Here is a 13,971-nt window from a genome sequence, read left to right on the forward strand (position 1 = left end):
ACAAGCGTAGGCCTAACTATGCCTCCAACACAATACTTGCAACCATTTGAATATGGCCATTTACATGGTTATGGGTCTCACTGGCAATTACAGAGCTCGGGGCACATTAGATTACAGGAAAAATAGGTATGCAAATTCCTCCGCTGTGCCCTGAGGAAAGTCTGTAAGAGTACATGTGTGGAATTATTCATTAAAAATCACAGACTGTGCAGGACGAACCAGGCACCGTTAACTCTGTCTTAACTGTATCTGTCTCCAAGACCTGCTGGATGGACGATACTGAGAGAAAGCCCAATTTTAAACTACATTTTTCTGTGACGCCTTAGGGTGGGATAAACAAGATTTCTTGCAGATTCATTGTACTTAATTAAGCCCCAAGTTGCTTGATCAGGGTGCTGTTTGAAAACCTCTGGGAAAGACAGTGATGTGGGATTTCCTTCGCAATCTCATTTTTTGTGCCACAGTTTAATTGAGACTAAATTTTTAATTTTTGTAGAGTTTTCTACTTTGATATGAAACCAGTCAAAAGTGTGTGTATGTGCTTTGTGCATGCACATTCATACTCAAATGGTGTGTACATGTATTTTCATATCTGTGTTTGATCTCACAAGTTCTGTGCAGGTATGTTGAGCAGGCAAAACTTTATAATGAGAACCTAAAATCTTACAGCTCTCTGTTTATAGTAATCACCCTTCACCAGAGGAGTTGGAGAATCAGTGAAATTCAAACAAGTAATTTTATCCATAAACCCCAAGCTGCTAAAGGAGGATTTCCTTTTAAATAGTACCAAAATAAATCCTGGTTCTTGACTCTCATACTTAACACAGAGAACTTTACTTATGTTGTATGCCTGGCCCACGCCCCGCCCCCAAAACACGTTGCCCATGAAGTTATTTAAGAAGATCTACTTGATTTGCCTATATGTTGAGCTTTGGAAAAAGCACTTTGATAAACCCAAGCCTATCTACGTATATTCTTAAAATAAGGATTTTTAGCCAAAGAGGTCACCCTACTTTTGGCAAGTGTTTGTTAATCAGCTTGTATATTTGATGTTTTCCCTTGCAGTTGAATCTGCAGGAATCATGGCATTCCTCGTCTCTTCGGGGTGTGGCCCAGCCGTCTCTGACCGGCTGCCTGCCTCACCATCAGAGCCGACACAACAACCACAAGACCAGCAGCAGCAGCATGCCCCATGCCAATGCTCTCTGCCACTTCCACATCGCTGCCAGCATCAATCCTGCCACAGGTTAGACTGAGACACACCCATCTTTATGCACCCATCTTTTTACAAATATAATTTATTAGATTAATATTTCCAGTACCAGTATATCCAGCCTATTGTATTAACAGGTGTCCTATGAAATGTATTGAAAATGAATGAAGTAGTATGGGAAACTGTGGTTCTGTCTGTGACTACTTGTCTTATTGCACACTCATTAACACCAACCAAATCCTCTAAATCCAATCAATTAATTGAGGCTAGAAGAAAGTATGGACTTTTGAAATGGAAAATGTAGGAACTCTGTTTTACACCGATAACAATATACTGATAGTTCCTAAACCATAGGGACTGCTTAGATAGAGTTAGTACTGCCTGAATGAAACCCACTGTAGGTCAGAGGCAAACACCTCTCAGCCTTTCTTAGAGTAAAAAAAGCTGTAAAGTTCCTTGTAGATTTCCTGAGGTTATTTAGCACAAACGTTACCATCCCAGTGAGGCTTTTACTCTGTTCCTGTATGGGTTTTATTGTGGCGCAGATTAGTTTGAACTGAATCTGGGCAAAATCTTGTAGAATGTTAAAGCCTTGAGGCTGTGACATGAGTGAGATGGGAAAGTCAAACCTTCACACCTGCAAAATGAATAATGAGAGTCCTGTAGTTCTGTAGTGACTTTATTTTGAATAGTGTCAGACATGATAAGTGAGCCTGTTCTCACACAAGACATTATTCCAAGAAAGTGAAATCATGCTTAATGTTTAAAAAAGATAACTCTTGTTATTTTACATTGTTATTTTATCTTATTTATTCCTTTGGTCCCCTCTGTCCCCTCAGCATTTATTAACTTGTAGCACATTTCAAGTCATGTTCACAGATGGGAATTTGCTCTGGAAGATGGCTTTTGGTGCCCTGTACCCCCATTCTTTTCAAATGGAAATTTGCCTGCTTTTTCAGATTTTTTTTTTTCCATCTTATCTTGATTACATGCTGCTTATTTCTTTATCCCAGACATCCCGCTGCTTCCCTCCATCTCCTCTCTATGCACAGCGGATGATGAGGAACCTGGAGGTCCTTTCACCGTTCACTGGCTCAACAACAAAGAGCTCCATCTCACTCTGGCCATGGAAGTCTTCCTGCAGCAGCTCCGGGGCAGCCTGGAGCAACAGAATGACTGTTCCCAGGAAGGTATAGAAAAGCAGTTGGATCAGGCTAGAACTAAAGGGAAGATGACTTTTGATTTTTTTTTTTTGTATGTGGGTGGTGGGGGTAATTTTGGTCCTGAGACCCAGGTACACCCTGAGTCCACTTTAGGATCAGTTAGAGTAGGTGTTGACATACATTTGGATTATATCATATATTTTATTTGGCTTATATCATGATATATTGACAACTGTGCTGTAATTGCAGTTAATATTATGTTTTCTTATGGGCAGACTGAGTAATAAGGCCAGATAGTGAATTTTCATTTTCATTCAGGCCAAATGAGAGCGTCTTCCCCGCTTTAGGAGTGCTGCCTCTCCTTTGTATTGAATAGTTTCCATGTTAATTCTCAACATTTACACTGGAGCACAATCTGATATGACTCTGATGCAATTCGTCATGATTCATGTTCTCCTCCAGAGCCTGAAGACGAGGATAACTTCGATGAAGAAGATCATACTACCAGGCCAATTTCCAGTGACCCCCAAGGACCTGACGGTGGGTCCATGGAGCTTCCCTTGGCCGCAGTGGAGCACCAGGTGGAGGTGCTGCTGGAGGAGTGGAACAGAGGGGCAGACATGTTGTTCAGCATCCACCCAATGGATGGATCTCTGTTGGTCTGGCATGTCGACTGGTTGGATGAATACCAGCCGGGCATGTTCAGACAAGCTCAGGTCAGTTCATTGTTGTTGTTTAAATTTATGGAAAATGATGGAGTATGCAAATTTCATTTGTTTTCTATTATCAAACCTAATCCCTCACATTCTATATGTGTACATACTAATCCAACTCTTCCTACAATTTGTATGGTCCTTAGTTCCCTCACAACCTGATCAGATAAGCTCAGATACACAGTCAATGTAGGAAAGCTGACATTGTGTTTCCCTCTCTTTCCTTTTTGTTGTGGGGCCCCGGGTTCAATCACACTATGTTGTCTTTGTTCTACTGTAAACGAATAATAGCCTCAGCCATTTTGTTTTGTTACATATTATCAATGCTGAAACTCATAATAGTTGTGAAGTTACAGCAAAGAGATGCAACATTTTTCCCTCCTTTTGAAAGGTGTTGTTTCATTTGTCATCATCGCAACGTAATACTTTAGATATACTTTAGATATACTTTTAGATTTAGTAGGTACACAGTAAACTAACCAGACTGGCATTTCTTTTCTCTGGTCAGTAACGGTTTAGATTCTCATTTAACAGAAATGGATCATATTTGTGTCATCTGTGATCGTATAGGTTGATATAGATATATTACTTTAATAACTGCCACTTTCTATATTTTTATAGCCCTTAATATATTTTGCAATTATATCACACAGCAGAGTGCTCCTTGGAGAAAGCATTAGCAGTCATCTCAATAAGGCTGTGAATCATTTTGACAGCCGTGATTGTCTGGCTCCTATTCTAATGGTTTCTCATCCAGCCGTTCAGATAATTATATTCTAATTAAGTGTGACTTCATATGAAATTGAAAATTCCCTTGATGCATTTTTATCAGCGGTGAAATGATGAGAAGCTCATGACAAGGCAGTCAGTCAGGCAAGGCAGCTGATAGAATCACAAGTTTCAGTGGCATCCAGGTTGATTAGGCCTGGCTGCTTTCATTAGATAAAACGGGCTTGAAACTGAGTGGCTGCATATTGTTTTTTACATCTGTGAGGAGGGGAGTACTTCTTCACTCTCCATCACTGTCAGAGTCCCTTCAGTAGTAGTAATTTCAGGAAATCAATTGATGCTCAGCTCTAGAATGAGGCATTTTTGTCACTTTTCATGAGCTGATGGCTAATCAATGAATTGAGTTCAAGATCCTCAGAAGGCATTAGCGCCATTACTGTTTAATATGAATAGTACTTATAGTCAGCCTAGCAAACTAGACTTCCATTACAGTGTTGTGTAGCAACTAGCGACTTGATTGTTTCACAAGCTGGAGCAGAATGAATTGATTAGCTGGTAAATAATCTAATTCAAACAGCAGCAGTTGGTGTCCTCATCACTCACAGGGCGTACACACTGCAAGTGACTTGGTTGATGGGTCATTTGATCTGTGTAGTGGTCTCATGCAGCTATAAAGTTAAAACAGGCAAATCATGTGTTTTTTGCTACTTTTGTATTGCTTGTCACAACATTGTATCATATTTCTAATGAGTTAACAATGTTTAATTTGCATTAATAAAATAATCTATAAAATTAATTCAGAGTTTACCATCAACTCAAATGATGGATGCAACCATCCTCTAAGCATAATTTTTGAGAATTTCATTCCTGTAGTCTGTCAAATAATTTGTAGAGAACTGGAAAGCTTTGAATGGCTGTAATCAGCTTCATCATTCATTTTGCACTTGCCAGGTGGAACTATGGTTCATAGAACGAAATCACAGCGGTAGGGGAACAAGGGAGAGAGATAGCCAATGCTGACAGCCAATGACCTCAAAACGTTCAGCTGTGGCCAACTTTTCTCGGCCAACAAGCTTGTTGACCGTCCGCACATCAGCCGAGTTTCCCTGGTCGCTCAGCTCTATAGGAAAGGAACGGACCTCTGGTGACTTGTTGATTGTGTTGCAGTCTGAATGCAGGGTTCGTGGGGAAGTGATGGTACAGAGCAATATCAGCAAACTGACCTATGATTACTTGATTCAAGAAAAGTGTGCTCCAGTCAGAACAAAGTGAGCCTCCTCATTACTGACCCCAAGCTGTTAGCTATGTACTTGTAGTTTTTAGTTGCTGTTGATTCCTAGCTTTGTTTTCCTCTTTCTCTCTCAGGTGTCGTTTGTGTCCCGTATCCCTGTGGCGTTCCCTACAGGTGATGCAAACTCCCTAAGCCGTAGTGTGGTCATGTACGCCTGCAACAAGAACGTAGATCTTGCCATCCAACACGGCAGACAGCGGCCTTCTGGGGGAACATTGCCTCAGTCCACCTCTGCTCTCATCAGCTATGGTGGTCAGGGAAAAGCTCCGCCCAGCAGCAGTCTTCGCCTCAGCATTTTCACCCCCAACGTCCTCATGATCTCCACGCACGCCGATGGCTCCCTAAACCAATGGGCGGTCAGTTTCGCCGAAGACTCCGCTTTCTCCACGGTGCTCAGCGTCTCTCACAAATCACGGTACTGCGGCCACCGCTTCCACCTCAACGACCTAGCCTGTCACTCACTACTGCCTCTCCTCCTCACCACCTCGCACCACAACGCCTTGCGGACGCCAGAGGTGGACAACATCCTGGCTCCTCCGGGGGCCTGCTCCTCCGGTCTCGCTCAGCCAACATTTCTCCCTCGGGGGGCACGGCCCAGCCGGGTGTCCCTGGGTGTGGTTTCCCAGGATCCCAATGCCATCTACAGCGAGCTGATCTTGTGGAGAGTGGACCCCGTGGGGCCGCTGTCCTTCTCTGGAGGGGTCTCCGAGCTAGCAAGGATCAATTCTCTCCATGCCTCAGCGTTCGCTAATGTAGCCTGGCTTCCCACACTCATCCCCAGTAACTGTCTGGGTAAGGAAATATTCATATTGTTTGGCAGTTGCTGAGGATTTGATTCTCTTTTGCATTGATGATTTTACCTTTTACTGAAAACTGCTTGAATTTCATAATTCCTCTTGAATAAAACATGATTTTGTCATGAAAAGTAATCATTTTGGTTTAGCGAGAAGGAGGAAAGGAAGTATGTGTTTTTGTAAATAAATATGCCCTAATGAGACTAGCAAGGGTACATCATATTCCCATAAATATAATTTTTAGAACTATTTTTGAGTCCCTGTTTTACCTTAACTTGTAAATAAATAAACAATGTGTTCAGCTTCACAAAATCCATCTAGGTTCCAAATCCTCCAAGTAATATCCCAGTAATAAAGAATCCAGGGCAACTCTACCATATAACTTTTTTTTTACTGCAGCAATGAAAAACTTTGTGACTCTTCTACCGGAGTCTTTATTATTCTCTTGCTTGTCAAACACACTGTACCTCGGTATGTATTTGAATTTGTCCCTTTTTTTATTAGCTCTCAGAAGAGCAAAGGTATCATACCAAACCTAATGGCAGATGGCCTTCAGACTTAGTTGTTGTCTTTCTTTAGGTGCGTACTGTAACTCTCCCAGCGCCTGCTTCGTAGCCAGTGACGGCCACTCACTCCGGCTGTACCAGGCTGTTATTGAAGCTAAGAAACTCCTAAGTGAGCTCTCCAATCCTGAGATATCAGTAAGTCAACAACCAGCATTATCACACTCAAACTCTACAGGGTGTAGTCTGCAATAAAATGTCATAAAGTGACTAATTTTACATGCACGCCAATATCATCGTCTCAGTGTTTCCTCTTGGACCTTTACAGCAGCGGTGAGGCAGGAACAATGTTATTTATATGCAGTCTTGATATTAATGTCAGCTTTGGATGACTTAGAAAATACATAGCAGCACAATGAGATAACATGGGAGCAATAAGACAGCAGTCAGTGATGCTTGTAGTCCCATACAGTAGGGGAGGGGACAGTTGACATGTAGTTACATACAGTGTGTATGCATAAATACACACATTAACAGGAGATTTATTTTTTTCCATTTTTCAGAACATTCTTTTGTGCATATAAACAGCACATTATAGTCATAAAATAAGTGCAATTATCAGATATCCATGTAAATATCATCAATGACAGGCCTGATAATACAGTCATATTGTTTTTTTGTAATGGCCCAATTTTGTAATGAACCATGTGGTTTAAAAATGCTCAGATAAAGAAAAATTGCTGATGTTTTATTTGTTTGTTTGTTTCAATTCAGAAATATGTGGGTGAGGTGTTTAACATCATTAGTCAGCAGTCCACAGCAAAACCAGGGTGCATCATTGAACTGGATTCCATCACTGACTTTGTAAGTATACATGAATGCAAAGAGTAACACATATAAGCATGGTGAGAACGTAATGCTTCTCTATCTAAACAACTCTCTCTCTCACTGTCGCTCTCTCTCTCTCTCTCTCTCTCTCTCTCTCTCTCTCTCTCTCTCTCTCTCTCTCTCTCTCTCTCTCTCTCTCTCTCTCTCTCTCTCTCTCTCTCTCTCTCTCTCTCTCTCTCTCTCTCTCTCTCTCTCTCTCTCTGAGACATGGTTTCAAGCCATTCACGTGGTCTGCCTAGCTCGCATGTCTAACAATATAGAGACACTCTAAGGATCTTGGCTGAAAAAGAAGCTCAATGAGAGTTTCCTGCTAAAATAAAAGATATATAAAGTAAAATAAATTAAAAGGCCACAGTTGAATTCTAGACTCTTTGCAGCATGAAATGTTCTGCAGTAGGCTTCCTGCGTTCCTGTGAAAGGTCAACCATGAAAAATGTCAGGTCCAGAGTAAACCTCTTGAAATCCCCTCAGGCAGTGTGTGTGTGTGTGTGTGTGTGTGTGTGTGTGTTAGTGTGTCTAACATCAACACATCATGTGTCTGTGTCAGTGTATCTGTGTATATTCTCCACAGTGGGGGAAGGAGACCCAGCTGTAGTTCTGTGTCTGTATCTGATGTGATCTAATGGTCGTTCTTGTCCTGTGCAGCAGGGGAAAGAGACCCAGCTCCTGCATGTTTTTGAGGAAGAACTGATCCTTGGCAGTGAGAGGACAGAGAGCACACAGGAAACCTCAGATACGATTCATGCTGGTATACACATAATTTAGTTTTTCTAATACCAACTCATTTCTTTAACAAGGAGATGTCTTATAAATATTGAATCACTGCTTTGTTTACATTGGCACAGTGCATTAATGTGTTTGTATTTGTGTGTGTGTGTGTGTATGTGTGTTTCCCCTGCAGCCTCCAGCCAGCCAGCTTTTTCAGCACGGTTTTTCCTTGTGGTGGTGGAATTGACACCGACAGGTCGCTCCCTCCTCCACATGTGGCACCTCCATCTTGCGGCCCGACCCGTCACCATGGGTGGGTACTGTTTTTAACAAAAGACTTAAAGTTGCTACGCAGTTGTGGAAGCTAGGGAAAATTATTTTGAGAATTTCTAGGTCATTAAAAGTATCGAAAAACACACAAATCCTTTTAAAAAGTTGGAAAGTTTTAGAGATTCACCACCACAGCGTATTGTTTGAGGACGAGCACTTCTATCCATCGTCTTGTTCATTCCCCAACCAGCACCAGCAAATAAAGGAATGGCACTTTGACAATTTATTTTGCCTAAAGCCCTCACTTTTTAGTTTTACCATTCTTGTCCCGGAGAGAGTCTGTGTGCATCATTAGTAGCCTATGGACAAAATTGTAATGTAAAATAGTGAGCAATAACTCTGCAGTGTCTAAAAATGTGTGGAATTCAGTTATTTATTTATTTATTTTCTCTGTTCCTGTTTGTTTGCTTGCAGAAGAGCCCACAGCTCTGCCGGAGAAGGATGCTGCCACGGCTTCTCCCATTAATTGCTCCCAGTTTAACTTTGAGATGTTCGGTTCCCCGCTACCTCAGAAGAGTAGACCCTGTACCTCAAATCTGCAGAGTGCCTGTCGCCTCAGCCTCACAACACACAGGCTGTACAGCCAAGAGATGGCTCTGCCAGCAGGAGTGGAGGCCATCAGTGTTACGCCCTCAGCAGGTGGGGGGGAAATGAGGAAAGACACTCATGTACAAACACACACATAATGACATTGTCAATGACATGCTACAGCAACACACACACACATACACACACACACAGGGTCTAGGAACTCTGCCAGTGAGATGCAGGAGACACACACAGCTTGGCAGGCGAGAATGCATTCCCCAATTACACCAACTTCCTTTGTTAAACTCCCAGCTAAAATGTCCCCAGACAGTTACTTTTGTATTTGCACTCACACATTATTGGAGTAATGCCAGTATAACAGGCCCTTCCGGTTTGGCCCGCAATGCGAGTATGCCAATCTAATGGCTGGCCACAGAGGCAGAAATCTGATAAGCATTAGCAGCCACTGAGGCATTTATTGACACCAGCATAGACTGAGGTGCAAATTTCATGTTGCCATGGGAACCTGATTTCTAAAGAATGCTGAGTAACTCTTGGCTCTTCAGAGAGGCAATTGATTCAAGACATTGATTCAAGCAACCTTCCTGAAGTGTCTTTTTGTCTATTATTAGGAACATATTGATGTTTCTTTCTCAACCAAACAATAGTTTCTCTTATTATCATTGGGATAAAAAATTGAGGCTGATAAAGACTAGCGATAACTTTGAAGAAGTGTGTCAGGGTTATTGGATAGTTTGGAAAGCTTGAAAAACTAAACTTTAATTAAAACTTTAATAGTTTCCAGTTCTATACATTTCACAAAAAGTCTAGAAAAGGATGGAAACATGTTGTTTAGCCCCAGTGCACTTAAGTCTACACACTTTTATGTATCCATGCACCCACTGTCATTTCACATTTTGTGATAGAAAAAGAAAAATATTCATCAATAGAATGCCAATAGCCTGGTTTATAGTGATGTTGCCCATCTGCAGTTAGGATACAGTATATCCTTTTGAACACTGACCAAAATCTTCCATTCGAAGAAGTTCACAGAAATTAAAGTCTGGAATTTTGTAAAAGTAGTGAATTTTGAAGTGGAGAAAACCTCAGTATCTAATTGTGAACTCTCCTCCCAGGTCACCTGAGCGCGTCGTCTTTACTGCCGGCCGGCCGTGCGCCTTACCTCCTCGCCACTTCCTGTTCTGACGGCAAGGTGCGCTTCTGGAAGTGCAGTGTCATGGGGTCGGACTCAGAACCCGCCGCTATGGACAAGCTGGTGTACCAGTGGGAGGAGTGGCCTGTCCTGGTGGAGGAGGGGCTGGCCAGTAGCAGCGCAGTAAGCGTGCCAGGTCGCCCGGTTGAGGTCAGCTGCTGTCACACCAGCCGGATTGCAGTGGCCTACAGGCAGATGCCGAATGTACCTCTGAACTCTACGCCTCAGATGAACTCTCACCCCTCTTTGACCTCTCCCCCTACCCTCGCCTCCACCCCTTATGTGCACTATAACACCAACACCCACCTGACCCCAACCCTTGCCGCACAACGTAGCCCAAACCCAACAAACGCTAGAGAACCATCGGTCCGTATTGGCATCTTCCAGTGCGAGTCCACAGGAGGTTCTCAGTGGATTCTAGAGCAGACCATAGTCTTGGACAGCGCAGGTCCCACAGCTAACTACGATATTAGCGGTAGCACAACTCGGAGTGCCAATATTCCCAGCAGTAACATGGACTTCTCTATGCCTAATGAGAACTGTCTTGGTTCTACCAGTAAGAACCTGGTTCATTTGGACTGGGTCTCCCAAGAGGATGGGTCCCATATTCTAACCGTTGGTATCGGGACAAAGCTCTACATGTACGGGCTTCTCTCTGGTAAGCCTCCAGAACTGGGCCTGTCATCCGATAGTGCTAGAGACCAAAGCTTGTCTCGCCTGGTTCTGCTTCGATCGGTTGATCTGGTCTCCTCTGTCGAAGGCTCCTTACCGATCCCAGTCTCCCTCTCCTGGGTACGAGATGGCATCTTGGTGGTAGGCATGGACTGTGAGATGCACGTCTACTCCCAGTGGCAGCCCCCGGCGTCACCAAAACCCAACGCTGCCATCGCCCAAGACACAGACATGAGCAGCAGCGTCTCCTCCATTCTCTCCGCAGTCCGACAGAGCCAGGAGGAGGGGCTTAGCCCTGGTGGCGCCATGTCAACACTGGCCCCGCCCAAAAAGGCCCTCACAAGGTCGATGATGAGCCTGGCTCAGAAACTCAGCGGGAAGAGGACAGTTTATGACCTGCCGGTAGAGATGGAAGATTCTGGGCTGTTTGAAGCAGCTCACCAACTCTTCCCCACCTTGCCCCAGTATCACCCGGTGCAATTACTGGAACTCATGGATCTGGGAAAGGTAAGTTAATGGAATTACTGAATGTCTTTTATGCTTTTGATATGTTCTATTTTTTTTTCTTTTTATAATTTCATTGTATTGATTCATGGAGCTTCTCTAATTGAGAATACTGGTCAGTTTAGCCAGTTAATGTAATGTGTTTTAGAAGCTGTGGTGAGGGGAGGAAGAGGAATAAATGTGAATAATGTTAAAAGTCTGAGAGATTAACAATTAAGGAGGTTGATATTGACAAAACCAGTCATATCAATGGACCCCTGTATTAAATATTTTATCTCTCTTAAGGTTCATCGCGCCAAAGCCATCCTCTCCCACTTAGTGAAATGCATTGCCGGTGAAATTGTGGCTTTAAAAGACAATACCACCAATCAAGAGAAGCGTGTGCGCTCTCGAACCATCGGCGCCGGCGGCAGCACGGCCAGGGACAGCAAGATGTTCAGCAAGGGAGAGGGCTCCTCCCCAGACTACACAGAGATCAACTCCATCCCTCCCCTGCCTCTGTACGCCCTGCTGGCAGCTGATGAGGACACCTCAACAAAGCCTGGTAGGTAAACAGTATGTGGTTTTACAGGTTAGACTGGAAAAAAACTAACTATTTTATTACCCTCCTCTGCCTCTGTACGCCCGATTGGCAGCTGATGATGGCATTACCTTGATCAAACCTGGTAGGTATATGTGGTTTTAGAGGTTTGTGTGGGAAAATACAAAACTTTATCTGTGCCACCGTAATAATTATAGACCAGTTCAGTGATTAATTATTAGGGATTAAGGAATAGTTTAATTAAAAAAAGCAATTTAAGTGATTAATTAAAGTGATGCTTAATAATAATGACAATAATAATAATAATTAGCTTTATTTCTATAGCACTTGACTTGCAAAGTGCTTCACAGTTAAAAGAAAAACAAACACACATATAAGACATAGGCTACATGGGGAAAGTTACAAGAAGCAGCAGAACAAAGTATGGACAAAAGATGTCTACCTACTTTGAATAGAAAACAAAGCAACATAAAATGATCATAACATAAAACAAGATAATTGAATGCAATTTGATTAAAGTGAGTTTTCAGTTGGCTCTTAAAAGAATATGTAGAGTTAGATGAATGTATTATTTAAGGTAAATTGTTCCAATATTTAGGCGCCCTGACTGCAAAGGCACGATCACCTTCAGTCAAAGAGTTTTGTCTGCCGATCTGAGACTGTGCTTCTGCACATAAGGAGACAACTCTGAAATATAAGCTGGAGCCAGACCATTTATTGCTTTGAAAGTGATCAATAACATTTTTCATAAATCAATCCTAAAATTACCTGGTAGACTAAAATGGGACAAATATGATTTCTGTAGTTGTAGTTTTAAAAGTTCTGGACAAGTTTCAGACAAGATAAAGCTTTCCGGTTGAGGAAAGAAGACAGGGAGCTACAGCAGTCAATATAAGATGAGATGAAGGCATGGATGACTTTCTCCAGGTCCATTTGTCAGAATGTGCATTCTGACAAATATCAAAAACGATTTTATGTTCTGTTGTAACAGACAGAATAATATCCCACTCGTTTGCCTCCTAGTTCTCTCCATTGTGTCTCTGTAGACACAAAGTGGGAAGTATGAGTGCAGACAGCGGACACAGATATACAGTAAAATGATTTCCTGCTCTTTGGCATACTAATTTGATCTGCTGTCTCCCCGGCAAGAGGGGATTTTTCTCCAGGTCTCTTATGAAATAAATGTCTTGCGTAATTCGATTCTGTCTTGTGTCTCCCTGCAGACAAAGTGGGCAGTGTGAGCAGAGATAGTGGGCATGGTTCCAGTCACACGGATGCATATGACGAGCTGTTCCATACACCCAGCATGGTAGACCTGGACCCTTTGGACAGCGATCAGGAGGAATCGGGGAACAAGGTCAGTTTCTGTTGCTTCTACTATAGTCAAAGAGAACGCATAAAGATGAGAGTTGACAGGAATAACGGGTCTTAGGAATTTTTGTGGCTCTGTTGGTGTTTAGCTCCAAAGTGCATCATTCTGCACGTCAGGGTCCATTATATGTAAACTATGTCTGATAAATTAGAAATGCCATAAAAGTAATATTAGAGAGAAAGGTTATCCTCTTATGTCATTGTCTCCTCTTTCCAGGTAATCGACCTGTCCCAGTACAGTCCTACATACTTTGGTCCAGAACACGCCCAGGTTCTGTCTAGCCACCTTCTCCACTCCAGTCTGCCAGGCCTGACCCGCATGGAGCAGATGTCTCTCATGGCGCTGGCCGACACCATCGCAACCACCAGCACAGACCTCAGGGACAGCCAGGGCAAGAGCAAAGGTACCGCAGGGCGACGGCACTGTGCTTCTTGCGATTGGGAATTTCTCTATGAAGCTCATTTTTTCCCCTTGCAAAGCTCTAGATACGTTTTAAGTTGGCTATTAAGAATTGTCAAAAGTGCTGCTTGCTTTCTAGTTTTCTATACAAACTGCAAAGAGAGGTGAAGCATAGATGGTAATATCTGTTTGTGCACCCAGGGTTATTGAGAGTGTAAATAGTTATGTTCTTACAGCCTGCTTTTTTGCTGCGATAAAGCAAGTATTTGCATCTTGAGAAAAGTCTCATTGTTATTTATTTAGTGTTTGTTAAGTGGATTTGGAGTCATGCTTGAAGCATTTTACACCATTTGTTTACAGCGTTCTGTAAGAGTATTTTGAAAAGTAGCAGACATAATGTTTTCTGTCAT

General features: G+C 42.6%; 1 protein-coding gene across 1 annotated transcript in view; it reads left to right on the forward strand.

Annotated features, from left to right (window-relative positions):
• The window catches only part of dmxl1 (Dmx like 1), a 57,218-nt gene that overhangs the window by 14,850 nt on the left and 28,397 nt on the right, over positions 1–13,971 (forward strand). The window contains exons 10-22 of the mRNA XM_078285009.1: positions 1,066–1,246; positions 2,227–2,403; positions 2,839–3,092; positions 5,184–5,901; positions 6,483–6,604; positions 7,181–7,270; positions 7,940–8,042; positions 8,196–8,315; positions 8,747–8,971; positions 9,997–11,252; positions 11,535–11,793; positions 13,014–13,147; positions 13,379–13,565. Coding sequence (XP_078141135.1) covers positions 1,066–1,246; positions 2,227–2,403; positions 2,839–3,092; positions 5,184–5,901; positions 6,483–6,604; positions 7,181–7,270; positions 7,940–8,042; positions 8,196–8,315; positions 8,747–8,971; positions 9,997–11,252; positions 11,535–11,793; positions 13,014–13,147; positions 13,379–13,565 — 3,826 coding nt within the window. The remainder of the gene's footprint in view (positions 1–1,065; positions 1,247–2,226; positions 2,404–2,838; positions 3,093–5,183; positions 5,902–6,482; positions 6,605–7,180; positions 7,271–7,939; positions 8,043–8,195; positions 8,316–8,746; positions 8,972–9,996; positions 11,253–11,534; positions 11,794–13,013; positions 13,148–13,378; positions 13,566–13,971) is intronic.

Source organism: Centroberyx gerrardi, chromosome 8, assembly GCF_048128805.1.
Source record: "Centroberyx gerrardi isolate f3 chromosome 8, fCenGer3.hap1.cur.20231027, whole genome shotgun sequence".
NCBI lineage: Eukaryota > Metazoa > Chordata > Actinopteri > Beryciformes > Berycidae > Centroberyx > Centroberyx gerrardi.